The sequence below is a fragment of the Lutra lutra genome, chromosome 1, assembly GCF_902655055.1.
Source record: "Lutra lutra chromosome 1, mLutLut1.2, whole genome shotgun sequence".
Taxonomy (NCBI): Eukaryota; Metazoa; Chordata; class Mammalia; order Carnivora; family Mustelidae; genus Lutra; species Lutra lutra.
The window spans coordinates 61,054,935-61,075,289 of NC_062278.1; the positions used below are offsets into that span (position 1 = coordinate 61,054,935).

General features: G+C 40.9%; 1 protein-coding gene across 3 annotated transcripts in view; it reads right to left on the reverse strand.

Moving 5' to 3' along the window:
• The window catches only part of CFAP44 (cilia and flagella associated protein 44), a 166,863-nt gene extending 152,579 nt beyond the window's left edge, over nucleotides 1-14,284 (reverse strand). Inside the window, exons 1-4 of one of the 3 annotated variants that reach the window (XM_047724889.1) lie at nucleotides 14,206-14,284; nucleotides 6,278-6,382; nucleotides 4,120-4,257; nucleotides 3,436-3,595 (exon numbers count right to left, since the gene is read on the reverse strand). In XM_047724889.1, the coding sequence (XP_047580845.1) occupies nucleotides 3,436-3,595; nucleotides 4,120-4,257; nucleotides 6,278-6,377 (398 nt within the window). In that variant the 5' untranslated portion in view covers nucleotides 6,378-6,382; nucleotides 14,206-14,284. The other 2 variants (XM_047724890.1, XM_047724893.1) reach the window with 2 other exon arrangements.
• Between the last annotated feature and the right edge of the window lie 6,071 nt (nucleotides 14,285-20,355).

The following is a 20,355-nucleotide window of genomic DNA, read 5'->3' on the forward strand; positions in this document are numbered from 1 at the left end:
TACATCTTTTAAATGTATATTGTTACTACCTTCAAGTTCAAATTAATATAATCCAAAATATAAATGTATTAAGTAGATGAGATTAATCTATTAAAAATGTGATTTGCAAAAGAAATGTAATACATAGTGAAACTTAAGTAGATGGATTCATATTTTCTAAGAACTCACTAGTGAACACAGAAGCTAAAGGATCATTGAAGAAATCTTTATTTTTGAGCCCTTCTTTAAAAAATAAATTCTGATTTTAGGGGATTACTTTTATTTGTAAGTGAATATTTTTAGGGAAAGAAACTATGTAGAATTTTTAACAAGAGTATCTATAATTGTAAAAAAGAGAAAATCTTAATGCAATTTGAATTGTGAAGTATATACAAATTACAACTAACTATATGTAACTAAACCTAGCTCATTGCCTAAGAATTAAATTGAAAAAGAGAACATTTCAGAGCTTTAGATCTGTTCAAGAAAACTGAATTTTATCAATTTAATAAAGACATGAACACCTAAAATTGAATCTTATATAAAGAGCAAATGAATGTGTGATCCAAAGATCTTGTTGAAGCTGTTCAGTCCTCAGGGAAACTATCTGAGGCCTCCTTACAAAGAAGAGTGGGAACCACAGGCTCTTTATCTTCATAGAGCCTGGTATGGGGCAGGAGGCTTCATCTACACACCTTTTCCCTTTCCCCAAACTGCTATTTTCTCCTTTCCTTCCTTCTCTCCTTTCTCTGTTCCCAGGTACCAGTGTAACACTTTGGAGGGCTTAAAGCTATGTCTATAGCCATGAGTAGAAGTAGGCTACCATCCCTTCACTGACATGGATGGCAGCTGGGAATCAGACATGTGATCATTTATCTGATATTATCATCCCTAATTTCGGGGTCGGGGAGAAACTCCCTTTTACTTGCTGCCCCTCTCCAATGCAGAATGGGTAACATTGTTACTTCCCAAACTCTCCCCTTTCAAATCACAGCCTGCTTCTTCTCACAAGGTCATCTCTATTTCCCAGACTGCTGAGTGCAGTGTCTTGAGCCTCAGGCATTCAGTAAATGTCCGTTGGGTGAAATAGTTAATTAATGTATAACTAGAGTCCAATCCTTCTCTTTTAACCCCAGAAGACAGTGGCAGCCACTAACCAGAGCTCTGAAGATGTTAAATTGTGTTCTGCTATAGTTTCAACTCCTTTCCCGTTTTATCCCATCCTCTCCTCTGGCTTGTACCTTCTTAACTTCCTATCAGAGACCCAGGGCCTTCATTGTTTGTTCATGGGCATCTAGGACCCTCACTTTAAAATTACATTTAAGGGACTCCTGGGTGGTTCAGTCAATTAAGCAGCTGCCTTTGGCTCAGGTCATCATCCCAGGGTCCTAGGACTGGGACTGAGTCCTGCATCAGGCTCCTTGCTCAGCAGGGAGCCTGCTTCTCCCTCTGCCTACTGCTCCCCCGGCTTGTGCTCGCTCTCTCTGACAAATAAATACAATCTTTAAAAAAATAAAACAAAATTGCATTTAATTACATCTTATATAAATTATACTATGGTTTTGGTGCTATTTAATAAATGACATATTTCTTGATTGATTTATAAAACACAAACTTTAAAATTGAAGTAGACTCAACACAATTACTAAAGTACAAAAGAGTATGTAGGGGATACATGACAGCTAACTTCTTGGAGCTTCTCATTCTTGGAGAGTAGAACTGTCTAATGCGGGATAGTCCAGAGGGTCAGCTTTTGACTCAAGGTCTGGAACAGCTAATAATGTAATCTTTCCAAAAATGGGACAAGCTACTTTGTGACTTCCGTGGTGTTGAAAGTGTTCACAAAAAGTCTATAGCTTTTAGAGCCACTCCTCCATCATGAATAGAAGGAATTCACACCTCAAGTCAAACGTCAAGGTCACTCTGACTCTTATTATTTGGAATCTAGGCATATCTCTTTAATACAGAGATCCCTGTATCCTGGAGCAGCAAGTCCCCAGTATTGGGGGCTGGGAGAGAACAAGACCATCAAAAGTACCTGGGAAGGGATGCCTGGGTGCTCAGTTGGTTAATCCACTGCCTTTGACTCAGGTCATGATCCTAGAGTCCTGAGATTGAGTCCCACATGGGGCTCCTGGCTTGGCCAGGAGCCTGCTTCTCCCTCTGCCTGCTCTGCCTGCCTCTCCCCCTGCTTGTGCTCAGTCTCTCTCTCTCTCTGATAAACAAATAAATAAAATCTTAAAACAAAAAAAAGTACCTGGGAAGGTTTTTCAGACTACAAGTGCCCAAGACCCTCTCCCCACAGATATAATACAGTAGGTCCAGGAAAGGTCTCAGACCATGTGTTTTTCAGGAAAAGCTTCCAGGTGACACTGATAAACCACCTCATTTGAAACAAATAGGCTAAAAGAAAGGCAACAGCATAACTTTTATCAGCAACTTGTCCAAAGACCACATACACAAAAAAGTCCTCAGGAGAGAAAACTCCCAAGTTATAAGATTCAGGGTGAATTAGTTTTAGTTACACCTGGGATTGAAATAGAAAGTGATAATAACATGTTCTATCTTTATGTAAAAAGCAAAATTGAGTTATGAAGTACACAGCCCTCCTCTTTAAGCACACCTTGTATAAGAGGCCAGTCAGTGGTCTAGGCCATGGGGTCCTCTCCAGCACCCATCTAAAGATAAGCATGCTAGACTGCCAGCAAGAGCATGAATGGAAATCTTCTCCCAACTCCACCTGACAAACCTAATGTTGTACAGTGACAGCAACCTTAAATCCTCTTGTTGATTATCCCCACCTTTAAATTTTTTCATGGACTCTTACTCTGCAGACCAATTAAAACTTGTTATTTTGGACCCTTCTTCCTCAGGGTTGTCTTCTCTGATATTCATCTGATAAATAGTGTGTCAGTACCCCTGCCTGCCAATGGCATCAGTGTTTTAAGAAATCAATGAGTTTAACTTGCTAGGCATTGAGAAAGGGATGCCAGGCTGGTAGAGGTGGGAAACCAGGATAAGAGGCCTTCTGGTCTCCTGCACATCATATCTCATGAAAGAACAAGCAGAAAAGCATCATTTCTCTTTATGGTTATTTGGCATCAACAAAAGCTTGATTAAATTAAGATCATGTATTTCTATCTCAACTTCTCTAAGGGCCAAGCTTCTTAGAATCACCTAAGACAGGGATTGGCAAACTTTTCCTGGAAAGGGCCAGACAGTAAACATTCTAGGCTTTTTGAGCCAGGTGGCCTCTGTTATACCTACTTAATTCTGCCCTTGTAGTGCAACGGCAGCCACAGACAAAATGTAAATGAATGAGAATTTCTGTGTTCCAATAAGACTTTATTCACGAAAACAGACCAGAGGCCAGATTTGGTCCATGGGCTAGTTTGCCGACCCCTGACCTAAGAAGCTGAAATCCAAAAACTATACATGTATAACTGGAGTGGATACACAAGTGTGAGAAGATCCAGTGGTATGTTCGAATCCGGAGTCACAAAAGGCATCGAAATAAGTTCCGTATAGTCGTAGAAGAAGTTCTCTGAGATTTTCTTCTTAACTTCTTCCTCCACCTCTTCGGAGCCTGGAGCAAGGGCTTCCACATATTGAGAGTCTAAAAAATTAAAAGATTTTAAAGAAGAGCGTCTGGTGAATCCTAAAATTGCATTTCACAAAGACAGGCGGCAGGTACCTAGCCCGTAATATTCCAGCAGTAAGTACCACCAGTGGCCTGAACGTGGGATGCCACCCACCAATGAGCATGGGAGGAAGAGCCGACATGCCTGTGTGCATCAGGGTGAACACAGAGCTCTGGTCATGGTTTCTGTAGTCTCAAAGAGCAACTCCTAATCAGTTCCAAGTCAGAGTGAGAATTCACTAATCTGGGGGCGAACAGTCCTTAGTCCATCTAGTTCCCAGGAAACCAAGTATGAGAGTTTGGTATGTGATCCTCAGAAAGGTAATATATAGCTCCAAAGCCTCTAAATCACCCTACTAAAGCATGTTCCATGCTTTTCCTTTTATCACCCGACATACCCTGCAAGTTTTTATTTCTATGAATTTTTAACTGTTCGGTTTGGGCAATTTGTCTTTAAAACAGTTACTATTACTGTGAGAAAACTAACAATACTTTCTTACCTCCAATGTTATCCACATAGTCATAGTGAAATGAACCTGAACTTCCTTCCAAACGTTCCGTATCATAATCATCATCCTCTAAATATGATTCTCCCCCTTCAACAAATGTTTCATCTGTGGCATCCTCTCTCACAGCAACTATTAAAAGTAATTTGTTTTAATAATTCCTACATTTTGAATTAAACATTTCCTTATTTCCAAAGTAGCTAATATTTTTTTTATCACAACAGAAGTAAATTTTTAAAAAACTATGGTAAGATATCTGGAAAACCTACAAATATTTGGAAATCAAAGAACATTTAAAAATAATGTATGGGCCAAGGAGAAATCAATAAGCAAACTTAAAAATATTTCAAACTAACTGATAATTAAAATATAACATGTCAAAATTTGTGGGATGCAACTAAGGCAATGCTTAGAGGGAAATTTCTAGTTTTGTACACTTAGAAGAAGAAAAGTCAAAACTCAAACACCTAAAGCTCTACCTCAAGAATCTAGAAAAAGCAAAAAGAAAATAAAAAGAAATAATAGAAATAACAAAAATGAAAGCAAGGATCAATTAAATAAAAGGCAAATAAACAATAGAGAAAATGAGCAAAACCAAAATCCTATTCTTTGACAAGATTGGCCAAATGGAGAAACTCCCAGCTAGACCAATCAAGAATAAAGAGAGAGTCAATACAAATCTCCAACATCAGGAATGAAAATACATCCTAGAGTTATATCAACAAATTTTATAATTTAAAATAAATGTACAAATTCTATGAAACATACAAAGTTACAAAACTTACAAAAGAAGAAATAAACAACTTTCTGTTTATTAAAGAAATTGGATTCATTAGAAATTTTCTATCTGTTTGTATTTTCTTCAATTTCTTTCATCAATGTTCTATAGTTTTCAGAGTACAGGTCTTTCACCTTCTTAGTTAAGTTTATTCCTAGGTATTTTATTTTTTTTGGTGTAATTGTAAATGGGATTATTTTCTTAATTTCATTTTCTGCTACTTTGTTAACAGTGTAGAGAAAAACAACTGATTTCTGGGTATTAATTGTGCATCCTACAACTTTACTGAATTCATTTTTTACTTCTAATATTTTTTTGTGGATTCCTTAGGGTTTTCTATGTATAGTATCATGTTACCTGTGAATAGTGACAGTTTGATTTCTTTCTTAACAATATGGATGCCTTTTATTTCTTTTTCTTGTCTGATTGCTGTGGCTAGGACTTCCAGTGCTATGTTGAACAAAAACGGCAAGAGTGGACATCTTCATCCTGTTCCAGATCTTAGAGGAAAAGCTCTGTTTTTCTGTTTTTAAGCCATGGATGTTTCATACATGGCCCATATTATGTCGAGGTATGTTCTCTCTAAACATACTGTGTTCAGAGTTTTTATTGTAAATGGATGTTGGATTTTAGATGTCAAATTTTTTTTCTGCATCTATTAACATATTCTTATGATTTTTATCCTTTGTTTTGTTAAATCCATCAAATAACATTGATTGATTTGCAAATAGTGAACCATCCTCGTATCCTGAGAATAAATCCCACTTGATCATGGTGAATGATCCTTTCACCATTATTGACTGTGTTTTGCAAACATGTTGTTAAGGACTTTTGCATTTATGTTCATCAGGGATATTGGCCTGTAGTTTTCTTTTTTCGTAGCATCTGTCTGGTTTTGGTATCAGGATATTTCTGTTCTATTTGCAGTATATTCTTCCACTTGTTATCCAATTTAATCCTCAAACAACTCACAATTATCATCTTAATGGGTGAGTAAATTGAGGCTCAAAGAGGTGAAATAATCTACCCCAGATCAAACATCTCTAAGTGGTAGACCCAGGCCTCAAACCTAGAGCCCAATTCTTTCTACTATACTGTATTAGAAAAGTTAAAGACTGTAGACTTCACAAGAGAGAGCAAGACCAGATTTGCAAAGAGGTCATTATCAACATAGAGATGACAGTAAGGTCTATGGGCCAGGAACTGGAGATTAAATAGTTGAAACACAGTCTCTGCTCTTAACAAACTTAGAATTTAGTAACAGAGTTAAACAAGTAAACCATCTCTGCTGCACAAACTTAAATGCTCTTCAAAAGTGATTTTTTCCTAAATTTAATAATAAAAATCTAAGTGTATATTATAATCTTTACTTACATCTTGATGCAGACTTCAAGGAGCTCAGAGACCGTTTCCCATCACTCTTTGATTTATCTAATCTCCTCCCATCAGTATCCTGATCCCCTGGTTCCTTCATTTCCTCTGTAAGCACAAAATTGAGATGAGAAAGGGAACAGCTGTGGAAAAAAAAATCATTTACAGATATCTTTCCCCTAACAAATTCTACAAGCACCAAACACCATGTGTGTTGATAATTGTATATTTGCATAGTATCCAAGTGACTTAACGGGCAGGAGGTATAGCCACCAGCACAGACCTCTGCAGAATGGCAGAATATAGTCACAGTCCCTTTTTCTAGGCCAACTTACTGTGATGCCCTCTGATTTTCCAGAAGTCTGCAGTGAAATGCCATTCCAGTCTATCTTTTCTCAAATATTCCATCATTAAAGTTAATCCCCTCCCATGCTTACTTTGGTTCATCCCCTCCATTTCCTCTTCTCATCACTCCATCATTTAACTCCTCTGGTGTTACTAATTAATTTCAGTTTTTAAATATTTGTTCAGCGTACCTGCTATGTTATCAAGTCTTATAGTAGACACTAAATTATGGTACTGAACTAGAAATGTGATTCCTAACTTTGTGGAGTTTGTTCAGAAAGATAGATATTAAATGATCAATTAAAATACAATAAGTGCTACAAAAAGGAAAGAATAGGGTCCTGTGGGCATGTCTGGCAAGATGACTAACCCATATCCTCAAGTTCAGGAAGAAGTATTGGAGACAAGGGTGATGAGTAGAGGTTGGCCAGGCCTAGAACAGACAGAATGTATTAGGCAGAGGGAACTTGAGAGAGAGTGCTGTGTCTGTGAAGGGCTGAAAGCAGTCTGTTGTGAGTATGAAAGTGAAACACGCAGTGAAGAGGAGGCCAGTAGCAGATGATAGAACCATCTCTAAGCTTTTGCTAGGGAGTTTACAACTTATTTCTATGGCAACTGAAAGCCACTGAAAGGTTTTTTTTGTTGTTGTTGTTTTTGTTTTGTTTTGTTTTTTAAAGATTTTATTTACCCATTTGACAGACAGAGATCACAAGTAGGCAGAGAGGCAGGCAGAGAGAGAGAGAGGAGGAAGCAGGCTCCTTGCAGAGCAGAGAGCCCGATGTGGGGCTTGATCCCAGGACCCTGGGATCATGACCTGAGCCGAAGGCAGCGGCTTAACCCACTGAGCCACCCAGGCACCCTCACTGAAAGGTTTTAAGGAGGAAAGTGACACAGCAGATTTTCCCTGTCCTCCCTCTATTGCAGCTCTTTGTCTTTGTGAAAGCACCTGCTATATCCTCCTTATAAGTCTTGGCTTCTCCACCAATCACACTACTGGGTATTTACCCTAAAGATACAAATGTAGTGATCCAAAGGTGCCTATACACCTGAATATTTATAGCAGCAAAGTCCACAATAGCCAAACTATGGAAAGAACCTAGATGTCCATCAATAGATGAATGGATCAGGAAGAGGTGGTATATATATACAATGGAATACTATGCAGCCATGAAAAGAAATGAAATCTTGCCATTTGCAATGACATGTATGGAACTAGAGGGTATTATGCTGAGCGAAATAAGTCAATCAGAGAAAGACAATTATCATATGATCTCTCTGATATGAGGAATTTAAGAGGCATGGCAGGGGTTTGTGGGGAGAAGAGAAGGAAAAAATGAAACAAGATGGGATCGGGATGGAGACAAACCATAAGAGACTCTTAATCTCATGAAACAAACCAAGGGTTGCTGGGGGTGGGGTGAGGGAGAGGGTGGTTGGGTTATGGACATTGGGGAAGGTATGTGCTATGGTGAGTGCTGAATTGTGTAAGACTGATGGTTCACAGACCTGTACCCCTGGGGCAAATAATACATTATATGTTAATAAAAATAATTTTTTAAAAAACAGGAGAGTTTGAGATGTTATAATATAGTAACTATTATTCTCAACAAATACACACCAGTTACACAATTAAAAAAAAAAAGTCTTGGCTTCTCTATGCTAAACACCACATATCCTCCACCTCCTTCTACTGCAGGATTGGCAAACAGAATAGAACAACAGTTCTATTTGACTCAGATCTGTGGTTCGATTCAGGTTTGAATCTCAGTTTTGCCACATAAGCTTTCCATGAATTCAGTTGTAAACAGGAGTGAAATAAAAACAACTTACAAGACTGCTATGAGAATCAATTGAACTAGTGCATAATTTTCCTTTCCTGGTCTGTGAAGAAAGGCTAGTATGCTGAAAGCAGATGGGATACACACTACATGGTTGGTGGAGAGGGCAGTGTGAACACCACCTCCTTTCATCTGTATCTTGGGGGTCATTCCATCTGCTTTCTTGCAGTGACATCATGATGATGCCCTGCCTTGGTTTGGGGGACAATAGTGCAGGGCCCAAATGTTTTTCTTAAAAGCTATTATCAGGAAACATAGGTCCTAAAATGACACCTACGTTACTAAATTTTGTTTAGCACTTTGGGGCCATTTTTCTGGGTTACCAAAATGATGTTTTACCATTTAAAAAGTGTACGTGTGGGACGCCTGGGTGGCTCAGTTGGTTGGACGACTGCCTTTGGCTCAGGTCATGATCCCGGAGTGCTGGGATCGAGTCCCGCATCGGGCTCCCAGCTCCACGGGGAGTCTGCTTCTCTCTCTGACCTTCTCCTCGTTCATGCTCTCTCTCACTGTCTCTCTCTCTCTCAAATAAATAAATAAAATCTTTAAAAAAAAAAAAAGTGTACGTGTGTGTGTGTTTTCTCTTAATGTTCTCCCTTTCTTCTTTCTTCCTCACTCTCTTCCTTCCTTCCTTCCTTCCTCTCACCTGATTATAAAATATATAGCCACTGGGATTGGGAAGTGTGTAGGAATCAAATGATAAAAAAATCTTAAGTAGCAAGATCCTTTAAAATCAAATTCTATCATCCAGGACATTTCCTTTTCCTTCCAGTTTGGATATACAGACTTGCTTTCTACATTTATACAAGTCATGGATTTGAAAATAATTAAATAATTGTAACAATGAAATAATTTTTTAAAGATCAATATTGCAAGCTAATATCAGTTACTGCAGCGTGGTTGCACATTATCCCACCCTGTGGGTAACGGTCTTTAGGGAGATACAAACATACCTAAATGCCATATTTTCCCTCCCTGTAAAGGTTCTTTTTTTTTTTTTTTTAAAGATTTTTATTTATTTATTTGACAGAGAGAGATCACAAGCAGGCAGAGAGGCAGGTAGAGAGAGAGGAGGAAGCAGGCTCCCCGCTGAGCAGAGAGCCCGATGCGGGGCTCGATCCCAAGACCCTGAGATCATGACCTGAGCTGAAGGCAGCGGCTTAACCCACTGAGCCACCTAGGCGCCCCTGTAAAGGTTCTTTATAACGTACATTTACCAACTCAATTCTTAAAACTACTGAGCCCACTTATATCAAATGGTATTATACTAGGCATTGCCGAAGACACAAAAAAGAGCAACAGTGAGCCCTTGACCTTAAATACTTTACAATCTAGGAAGAAGAAATTGACAATTCTCTTGGAATATAGTCTCAGAATAAGCTTTTCTAAACCACTGATCCAGATACGGGGCTGACCAGAACAAGGATGATCTGAAAGTCCTGCCTGGAGAGCAACTATAGCTAAGGGTTTCCTTGATAAAAATCAACATGTAAACTATTGGAAAGAAAATAAACTATTCTTTCGGTTGCCGTGTCGCAGGCCCTAAATAAGCGGAGCAGAGCAGGCTCTGGGTTTGCCAGCCAAAGTAAATGGATATCCTGTGGCTGTTGATCAGTTAAGAACTGAGAGATAACTGTCCGTCTGCAAATTTCAGTAACACTTCAGTCTATAAACAGTTATTGCTTTATTTTCTATTGCCAGCATACAAATTTCACAACCTAAGATAACACCCATTTCTTCTCTCACACTTTTTTGGGTCAGAAATCCAGGCACACTCCGTGGGTTCTCTTGAGTTTCACGAGGTCAAAACAACGTGTTGGCAGAGCTACTTTCATTTCTGCCGGCTCTGAGGAAAAACTATTTCTAGGCTTATTTAGATTATTGGCAGAATTCAGTTCCATGTGGTTGTAGGACCAAAGTCCCTGTTTTCTTGTTGACTGTAGGCCAGGAGTTGTTCTGTTTCCAGAGGCCGCGTGGCCCATGGACCCCTTCAAAGGCAGCAATGGTAGGTCAAATACCTCTCAATGGTTTCAATCTCATAGTTTTCTTTTCTGCTTCCTATCACTAAAAATTTCATGAGATCATTTTCTGTCCTTTACTCTTCTCTTTTCCAAATACATTTATTTTGAACATACTGTACCTGATCATTAACAGGATACATATATTCTAATAAAGAGCTTGTAAGACCTAATAAATCTACTTATAAATTTATTATAAAGTGAATAAGAAACAATTACAGTAAACAATTATGGTAACAAATACAGTAACCGTTATGGTAATGCCAGTCTGTAAACAAAGGGTTTAAGCCACAACCAAAGGTAAACTGGTGTCAAGACAAAAGTGTAACCAGGTGGTGGGTATTGGGGAGGGCACATATTGCATGGAGCACTGGGTGTGGTGCAAAAACAATGAATACTGTTACACTGAAAAGAAATTAAAAAAAAAAAAGTGTACTCTTTATCTCACACTATATTATAAGCAATATATTCCTCAAGTGGCTAATATGACCATGCAATAAACTTTAATATCACAAACACAGTTACTATCAGGTTGTGTGCAGTATGGAAGAAAATACTGGAACCCAAGGAAGTTTCCCAGTGTTCTGAACTAGCACTGCTATACAAAAAATACTGAGATCTTTTCTCAGCTCTTCTGGTTCAGAAAGGGGGGCTGATGAACCTGTGAAAGGTACCTGAGCAGGTAAGGTAGGAGGGGCTCCTGATGTAGAGATTGGCAGTGTAACTGGTGAGATGGAATAAGGTGATTTTTATTCATTTGGTTGGTTGGTTAGGTTGGGGTTGTTTAGAATCAAGGAACTGGGAGGTTGTACTGTAAATTGCTGAGGCCCTGGAGCCAGAATGGCTTGGGTTCACATCCTAGTTTGGCGGAGGAGAGGGGTTAGCTTGGGCAAGGGCCAAGTCATTGGCATCCCTTAACTCTTAGTCCATTTATATGTAAAATGAAGGTGATTAATAAGGTTGTCTGGCAGAGTCATTATAAGTATTAAATGAGATCTTTTATACCGAGAGTTCTCCACACTGGCGGCACTTTCACATTACCTGGACGACTTTCATAGCATATCATTCTCAGGCTCTTACTCCCTAGGTAATTCTTTTGTGCAACCCAAGATAAGAAGCTGGGCTTAAGGACCAGAGGTTTACATAAAGAACACAGGAGGTACTCAAAAACAGTTGTTATTCTTACCATAATTACTACAAATTCTCTCCAACACAGCCAGAGCTCAATAAATGTGACCATGGAATCTTCAGACAGTTGAAAGAGGTCTTATCTAGTCCAACATCCCACCCAGTGAGAGTCACACATCTACAACATTAAGCTCAGCACTGTTAGAAAAGCAGTCTAGTGTGTTGGTCAGGCTGAGAACTGGCTAGAGCCAGCCTGTCTGTGCTTACAGCCCGGCTCTCCTTCTTACACACCCTGTGAGGTGTTAAACAGGTGTTTAGCCCCTCTGTGCCTTGGTTTTCTCATCTGTAAAGTACCTACTTCATAAGGTAAAGTACCTACTTCATAAAGCTGTTCTGAGATCTCACTGATTTAATACAGTAGAGCTTTAAGAGCAGTGCCTGACACATAGAAAGTCAGTCTACAAAATGGTTGAAGGGATAAATTTATTCATTCTTGAGTAAATGAACAAATGAAGGAACACTTCAAGGGATGATCAGTTGGCTTCGATTCAAACTTTTCAGGTTAGTGAGTAACACATTCTGCTAATGCTCAGCTCTAGTTCTTAGTTATTTTATACTAAGCTGAAATCTGCTTCCCTACAACTTAGATCCATTTGGCCTTTGTTCTTCTGGGGACATATACAAGTTTTCCTGTGTACTATAACCATTCAAGTAATTGTAGCTACTTTACTTTTCTCCCTAGATCCTCTTTTTTCCAGCTATAGCATCCCAATTCTTTCGATTACCCCTCACCAACCTGGTTTCAACTCTTTTCAGCATCCTGATAGCTCAAGAAGTTCCTTCCCAATGCATTGAATATCCCTCCCAATTTTGTATCTTTTTTGGGGGATCCAGAAATTCTCCAAAAGAGATGAACTGTTACTCTACTTGTTGGGAACAGTGTATTGCTTTAAGGCAGCCTAATACTACATTATCTTCTGGGGGCGGGGTGGTAGCTCATCATATGCTGACTCATCATAATCAGTTTGTAACCAGCCAGAACGACTACAGCACACTTTGTGGGTTCTCAACCATGTCCCATCTCATACAACTGAACAAGCTAGGCTTGGGAGGCTATTTGTGAGCTCTCTTAAAAGTCCTTTTATTAGATTGAGCTCCACTGATCCACCCTATGGCTAATTCCGTTAACCAACTCACTGAGTAGACTATCAAGTTTTGAGTCAACCCTGAGGACGTATAAAGGAAAAAAAAAAAATCATAGTACATAGTGGTGCAAAGGCATGTGTTGCTAGAAGGAGGTTGGCTGGAAACCAGAATGGTCCTGAACGCAACATTAGTTAGATTCATTCCCCAGATTCCAGGGTCCTCAGTCTCACAAACTCAGACACTCCATCTCCGCAGTGTGCCAGAGCTGACCATGTTAAGACTCAGAGATTGTCACATAAAACAGATGCTCAGTTTCTACTTAACAAAGTGAAACACCACTGTGCGAAGAATAATACTCCATGTATTTTGAATGTTTACCATGTGTCAAACACAGTTCTAAGGATTCTGCACATACTGTTTCACATGTTTCTCCAAACAACTCAATGAGTTACGTGCAATTTCCAGATGAGAACGCAGAGCAGTTACTCTGAACCTTCCCTCTCGCGCACCCATGCAGTTGGTTTCTATGTCTCGTTGCCAAGTGAACAGTCATTGAGCCTTTTGAATTCATCCTCTCCCTTCTACTCCCAGTGTTACCACCCTCATCTGGTTATGTCATCTCACCTGAACCATTACCACAGCCTCACACCTTGTCTCTCCCTTCTCTAGTCCATTTCTACCCTGCCTCTCGTAGTTCCAAAACACAGCTTTTAGGGTGCTACTTTTCCTGTTTGAAACCTATAACGTCTCCTCATGCCACAGAATAAGAACTCTGGTTCCTTGGCATGGCACAGAGGTCCCTCATCTCCACTTTCCCCCTTCCTTGCCCCTCCTTAGTCCCTTCTCCTCCTCCAAAGTCCTAGCAGCCACGTGGGACAACTCACCATGGGCTGGACACACCGAGTACGTGTATGCTCCTATATCTGCTTGTATGCAACAAGTATTTACTCGGCACCGACTTTACCCGCAATATCCTAATTAGTAACAAGAACCCCATGAAGTAAGCATTATCATCTTTCTTTTTAGATATTAGGAAACTGAAGAGCAGAGGGATCAACTTGACAAGCGTCACACAGCTAAGTGTGGGGCCATCTGGTTTGCTTGACCCCAGAACCCAGGCACTTTCCCACCAGACTCCCTGCTTCTGGCTTAGACCCGTCTAACTGGCACTCCTGGGGTCTGCTGTCTTCCGCTCCAGTCGGATTAGGAGCTCCTGGCAGGCAGGAACCGTGTCCACTTCGTAACCACGACGTCTAGCTCTATGCCCGCCAATGCCGGTCACTTCAGCGCTTGTTAAACCGACTCGTACCAAGGATGAAGGACTATGTCTCAGCGAACCTGGAGAACGCGGGTTCAGCCTGAGAGAAGTCCAAGTGGGGCTCACTGCTCCTTGACTCGCCAACAGATCTGAGGGGGAAGTTGTGGGAACTGCCCCGCTGCCGGCCTCCAAACTTACCTGAAGCACCGAGCGCGGCCGCGCGTTCCTAGTCCCGGCGCCAACCCCAGGTCTCCGTTTACGGCGGTCACCAGGCAACACCGCCCCTCCTCCCGGTGGGCGGAACCGGATGGGCGGTGAGGCGCATGCGCCGCCCAAAGGCAGCTGCGCAGGGAGAGGGGAATTCTCCGCGGAGGCCTGGAGACTCTGAATAGCCTTGGGCTTTGGTTTCGGCTGTTTCCAGGCACGTGACTCGGGTTCAAGCCGGACAGAAAAGCGCAACATTCTATCAGGTTATTATCCCATTTTAGTTTTTGTTTTGTTTTGTTTTTTTAAAGATTTTATTTATTTATTTGACAGAGAGAGATCACAAGTAGGCAGAGAGGCAGGCAGAGAGAGAGGAAGGGAAGCAGGCTCCCTGCTGAGCAGAGAGCCCGATGCCGGACGCGGGACTCGATCCCAGGACCCTGAGATCATGACCTGAGCCGAAGGCAGCGGCTTAACCCACTGAGCCACCCAGGCGCCCTTGTTTTGTTTTTTTTTTAAAGATTTTATTTATTTCACAGACAGAGATCACAAGTAGGCAGAGAGGCAGGCAGAGAGAAGAGAGGCGGAAGCAGGCTCCCCACCAAGCAGAGAGCCGGATGTGGGGCTTGATTCCGGGACTCTGGGATCCTGACCTGAGCCGAACGCAGAGGCTTTAACCCAGTGAGCCACCCAGGCGCCCCCCATTTTTTTTTTTTTTTTTTTTTTTTTTTTAAGAGAGACAGATCACAAGTAGGCAAAGAGGCAGGCAGAGGGAGAGGAAGGGAAGCAGGGTCTCTGGTGAGCAGAGAGCCCGATGTGGGGCTTGATCCCAGGACCCTGGGATCATGACCTGAGCCGAAGGCAGAGGCTTTAACCCACTGAGCCACCCAGGCACCCCCCCCCCATTTATTTTTATATCCAGTTTATACTATTATAATTATCCCAAGAATGTTATATCAATAAGCGAAATGACTTTTGAATACTTAGATACCTGCCCGGCAATTAAAAAATGGCCCCTAGGGGCCCTGATTGCACACTACCACCGCAAAGATACATCCTGGGGCTTTTTTATTGAGCTGTTTATTTGCCTCTGTTATCTCCGTTGGCTTCTGCACGGAAATGATTTTATGTTGTGGGATCCTTGGTCTCATGATGCGGGATGCGCAAAGTAGAGGCCTACCCAGAATTTCTGGGTTCCGCAGTTTGCTCCTGAGCGGCTCTGTGGTGCAGAGTCACTCGTTACCAAACATTGTTTTAAAATGGCTACCTGGTACACCTGAAACTGATAACTATCCTGTATGTTAACTGGACTTTAAATAAAAACTTAAGATACACTGGGTACAGTGTTGCAATAAGTGACAAAGCACTTTGTATCCAGAATGCATAGTGGATTCTTACAACTGAATAAAGGAAAAAAACCCCAAGAAACCTTAGAACCTAATTTTTCAAATGGGCAAAGGGCTTTAACTACTTCACCTTATCAGAGGTCTGAGTGGCCAGCAAACACAGTAGCCCTTTGCGAAATGCACACCACAACGCGCATACACCACACCCGCCGCAGTGGGTACAATTTTTAAAACTGCCAGAACCCAATGTGGAAGCTATGCAGCAACTGGAACTCTCAGAGACTGCTGGTTGGAATCTAATGGAACAACGATTTTGGAAAACCATTTGGCAGTTTCTTTAAAAGCTAAACTTATACCAGGCCATTCCTTGTCCGAGGTATTTATCCAAGAAAAACAAAAACTTCTGTCCATACAGAGCCTTGTCCGTGAACCTTGACAGCAGCTATGCTTGATAGCCAGAAACTGGAAAGAAACCCAACGGTCATTGACAGGGAAATGGATAAATACCCATACAATGGGATACTACTCAGAAGTAAAAAAGGAGGAAACTGACACACACAAAATGAATGAATCTCAGTTATAGTAAGTGAAAGAGCCAGACACCAAATAGTACAATTGTATGATTCCTTTTAGATAAATCTGTGATGACAAAAAGCACATCAGTTTTTGCCCAGGGCTAGAGTAAAGGGAGGGTTGCACTGAAGGGACGGGAGGAATCTTTTGGAGATGACCGAAATGTGTCTTGTAGTGGTAGTTTCAGCTGCCAAAAGTCAATTAATTATTCTTTTTAAGTTTAGATACAGTTAATTATATATACATTATTTCTCAATAAAGTTGATTTTTTAAAGGCTGTGTTCTATTTTGTATTTATTGGTTTCCATGTTACACAATTTTCCAAAAACTTTATTCCATGCATGTGTTGGTAGTCCTGAAATGTTCTCTTTAGTCAAGTATTCTTGACTTTTAAAGTCTCCTGATTTAAAAGATTATCTTTACTGTTAATTATCAAATGGTATATCCAGGGTGTCTGAAAAGTCAGAAAACACAGGATAAACTTATTTTTAAACAGCATGTTAGGGGAGCCTGGGTGGCTCAGTGGGTTAAGCCGCTGCCTTCGGCTCAGGTCATGATCTCAGGGTCCTGGGATCGAGCCCCGCATCGAGCCCCGCATCGGGCTCTCTGCTCAGCAGGGAGCCTGCTTCCTCCCCTCTCTCTACCTGCCTCTCTGCCTGCTTGTGATCTCTCTCTGTCAAATAAATAAATAAAATCTTTAAAAAAAAAAACAAAAAAAAACAAAAAAAACAGCATGTTAGTTATATTTTCAAATAATATTCTCAACATGTTTTCTTTCAACCTCCAAACATCTTCAGGTGAAATATCTCTAAATTTAAAGCACTGAGTCCAATGTTAATTTGAGAAAATCACAAAGAATTCACTACATAGTATCTTTAAAAATCTGGAAACACAAGTAAATAGTGTATTTATTTGTGCACCAAAAAACTGGCAATTATCATTACGGAATGCTTATTATGAGTCAGGTCCTGTCCTTAACATATTTACATATACTCACCTGTCTTACTCCTCAGAACCCTATAAGATATATCATGTCTGACTCTCAAATGGGAAAATGAGATAATGTACTCAGGGACACAGCCCAAGTGGCAGATTTGGCATTTGCATCTAAGCTTTGTGATAGCAATACTTGCAGACTTAGCCGCTGTGCTGGATCAACTATTGTAAGTTAGGAGGAGTCCAATAATTATATTTTAAAAAGAGGGGTGCCAGGGCACCTGGGTGGCTCAATGGATTAAGCCTCTGCCTCCAGCTCGGGTCATGATCTCAGGGTCCTAGGAATGAGCCCTGCAGTGGGCTCTCTGCTCAGCAGGGAGCCCGCTTCCCCCTCTGTCTCTGCCTGCCTCTCTGCCTACTTGTGATCTCTCTCCGTTAAATAAAGAAAATCTTCGGGGCGCCTGGGTGGCTCAGTGGGTTAAGCCGCTGCCTTCGGCTCAGGTCATGATTTCAGGGTCCTGGGATCGAGTCCCGCATCGGGCTCTCTGCTCAGCAGGGAGCCTGCTTCCCTCTCTCTCTCTCTCTCTCTGCCTGCCTCTCTGTCTACTTGTGATCTCTCTCTGTCAAATAAATAAATAAAATCTTTAAAAAAAAAAAAAAAAAAAGAAAATCTTTTTGAAAAAAAAAAAGGGGGGGGGGTGCCTGGGTGACTCAGTTAAGCATCTGACTCTTGATTTTAGCTCAAGTCATGATCTCAGGGACGTGGGATTGAGCCCTGCATTGGGCTCTGTGCTGAGCATGGAGCCTGATTAAGATTCTCTCTCTCCCTCTCCCTTGGGACCCTCTCCCCTGATTATGTGTTCACTATCTAAAAAGAAAAAAAAAAAAAAAAAAAGAGCTTCAAGACCTGGCTTTACCTCATACACCCTGGCATTAGACAACTTACTTACTTCATCTCCAGGGCTCAATTTCCTCACCTGTAAAGGGGAGGTGGGTGGCATTTAAAGGTGTCTGTCTACCTCAGTTTTACTGGAGATTTTGATGAGATAACCACAGCTACGGCTCAATAAAGATAGCTATAATTATTACTGTTGTTATGATTTGTACTTGCATACCATAGTCACTGTAAGATGGCAGCATAGTGTAGGCTTTGTGCAAAGACTTCTTATGTCCCATCCCAGGATCCCCACGCCTAAGTTGTGTGACTTTGAGAGGGTACTTACCCCTCCTGGTACTTCAGTTTCTTTATCTGCAAAAGAAGGTAATAGTATCTACCCCATAAAGGTATCTTAAAATCATGAAAAGTGGCTAAAACAGCGCCTGGCACTTACAAAACAGTAAATTATTATTAAATTCTGATAACTTAAAATGATCTCACTATTCAGCATAGGAATGATTGTATCATTAACTGAGGATTTGATTATCTTCTCTCCCAAGCTGTAATATGGAAAACTGCAAACCTTATTAAAGTTTAGCAAGTGATATAGCAGCTTTCTGGGGCATTTTTTTTTTTTAAGATTTTATTTATTTGAGAGAGAGTGTGTGTACAAGCAGGGTGGGGCAAAGGGACAGGGAGAAGCAGGCTCCTGCTGAGCCGGGAGCCTGGGCCTTCATCTCAGGACCATGGGATCATGACCTGAGCCAAAGGCAGAATGGACTGAGCCACCCAGGCATCCCTGGGGCATTTTGGAGAAGTTCTATGTTAGCCAAAAACTTCCTAGTCCTAACACAAGAAATAGAAGTGATCTGAGTGTGGACTAGAAAAGTGAATACAAATGTAGTACATCATCAAATATAACAGAGTTCACCCCTCTGAGATACTAAGATCAATGGTTCCCAAACTGAAGCATGCATCGGAATCCCATGAGGCGCCTATTAAAACAGACATTTTCTGATCAATGGTTCTAGGGCAGGGCCCATGAATTTTCACTTCTAACAAGTACCCTGGTGATCCTGACACTGCTGGGCAGGGCTATACTTTGAAATCCACTGGTGCAGCCAGCTCTGAAAGCTGATAGAGGGCCCAAAGTAGTGTTACTTAAAACCAAATATGCACCAATTTATGATTTGGGGGTAATAAATATCTTCATAATGTTTCCCAAACTTGGCTATACACTGGAATCATCCGAGGAGGTTTCTTAAAATGTTTCTGTCCTACTCCCAGGTCTAAGTTAACTAGTCTGGAGTGAGACTTGGCCATTGGGAATTTTAGAAGGTCCCTATATGACCCTAAAGGCAACCAAAGCTGAGAAGCACTGCTTTAGAAAGCCTAAGAGAGCAAGCTCTTTTCCCTGTTATCTATTATTCTTGGGAATTTTTTTTTTAACCTACTTTTGAAGTTTATCAATTAAAACAATTATTAGCAGGATGGATACTTAAATATCAGTTCCACAGATTGCCAATGAGCACTAGTTCTCAACTTTGGCTACACATTAAATCATCTTAAGCAGCTTTTTAAAAAATGTCATGTCAAGGGATATCTAAGTGACTCAGCTGGGTAAGCATCTGGCTTCAGCTCAGGTAATGATCCCAGGGTCCTGGGACTGAGTCCTGCGTCCAGCTCCCTGCTCACTGGGAAGCCTGCTTCTCCCCCTGCATGCTGCTTCCCCTGCTTGTGCTCTTACACACGCACTCTCAGGTGGACAGATAGGCAGACAGACATAAATGTCATGCCAACGGCTCACCTCCCAGGTAGCTGGTTTGGTCTTTTTTCCGTGCTCCCAAAGTCGAGATCCATGGCTTTTGAAGTTTAAAGGAATAAAAGGGGAAAAAGTAAACAGCCAACCAGTTGAGGAACATTAAGAGAAATTAAGTCCAAAGAATACATTCACATGAAAAAAAAAAAAAAAAGAATACATTCACATGAAATCTTGCCATTTGCAACAATGTGGATAGAACTAGAGAACACTAAGAGAAGTCAGTCGGTCAGAGAAAGATCTTGCCATTTGCAACAATGTGGATAGAACTAGAGAACACGAAGAGAAGTCAGTCCGTCAGAAAAAGACAAATACCTTATGGTCTTGCTTATATGTGTAATTTAAGAAACAAATGAGCGAAGGGGAAAAAGAAAAAGAGACAGAGAGGCACACCAATAAACAGACCATTAACTATAGTGAACAAACTGATGGTTACCAGCAGGGAGGTGGGTAGGGGGAATGGGTGAAATGGGTGATGGGGATTGGGGAGGGCACTTGTGATGAGCACCAGGTAATGTATGGAAGTGTTGAATCACTATATTGTACATCTGAAACTAATATTACATTGCATGTTAACTAACTGGAATTTAAAT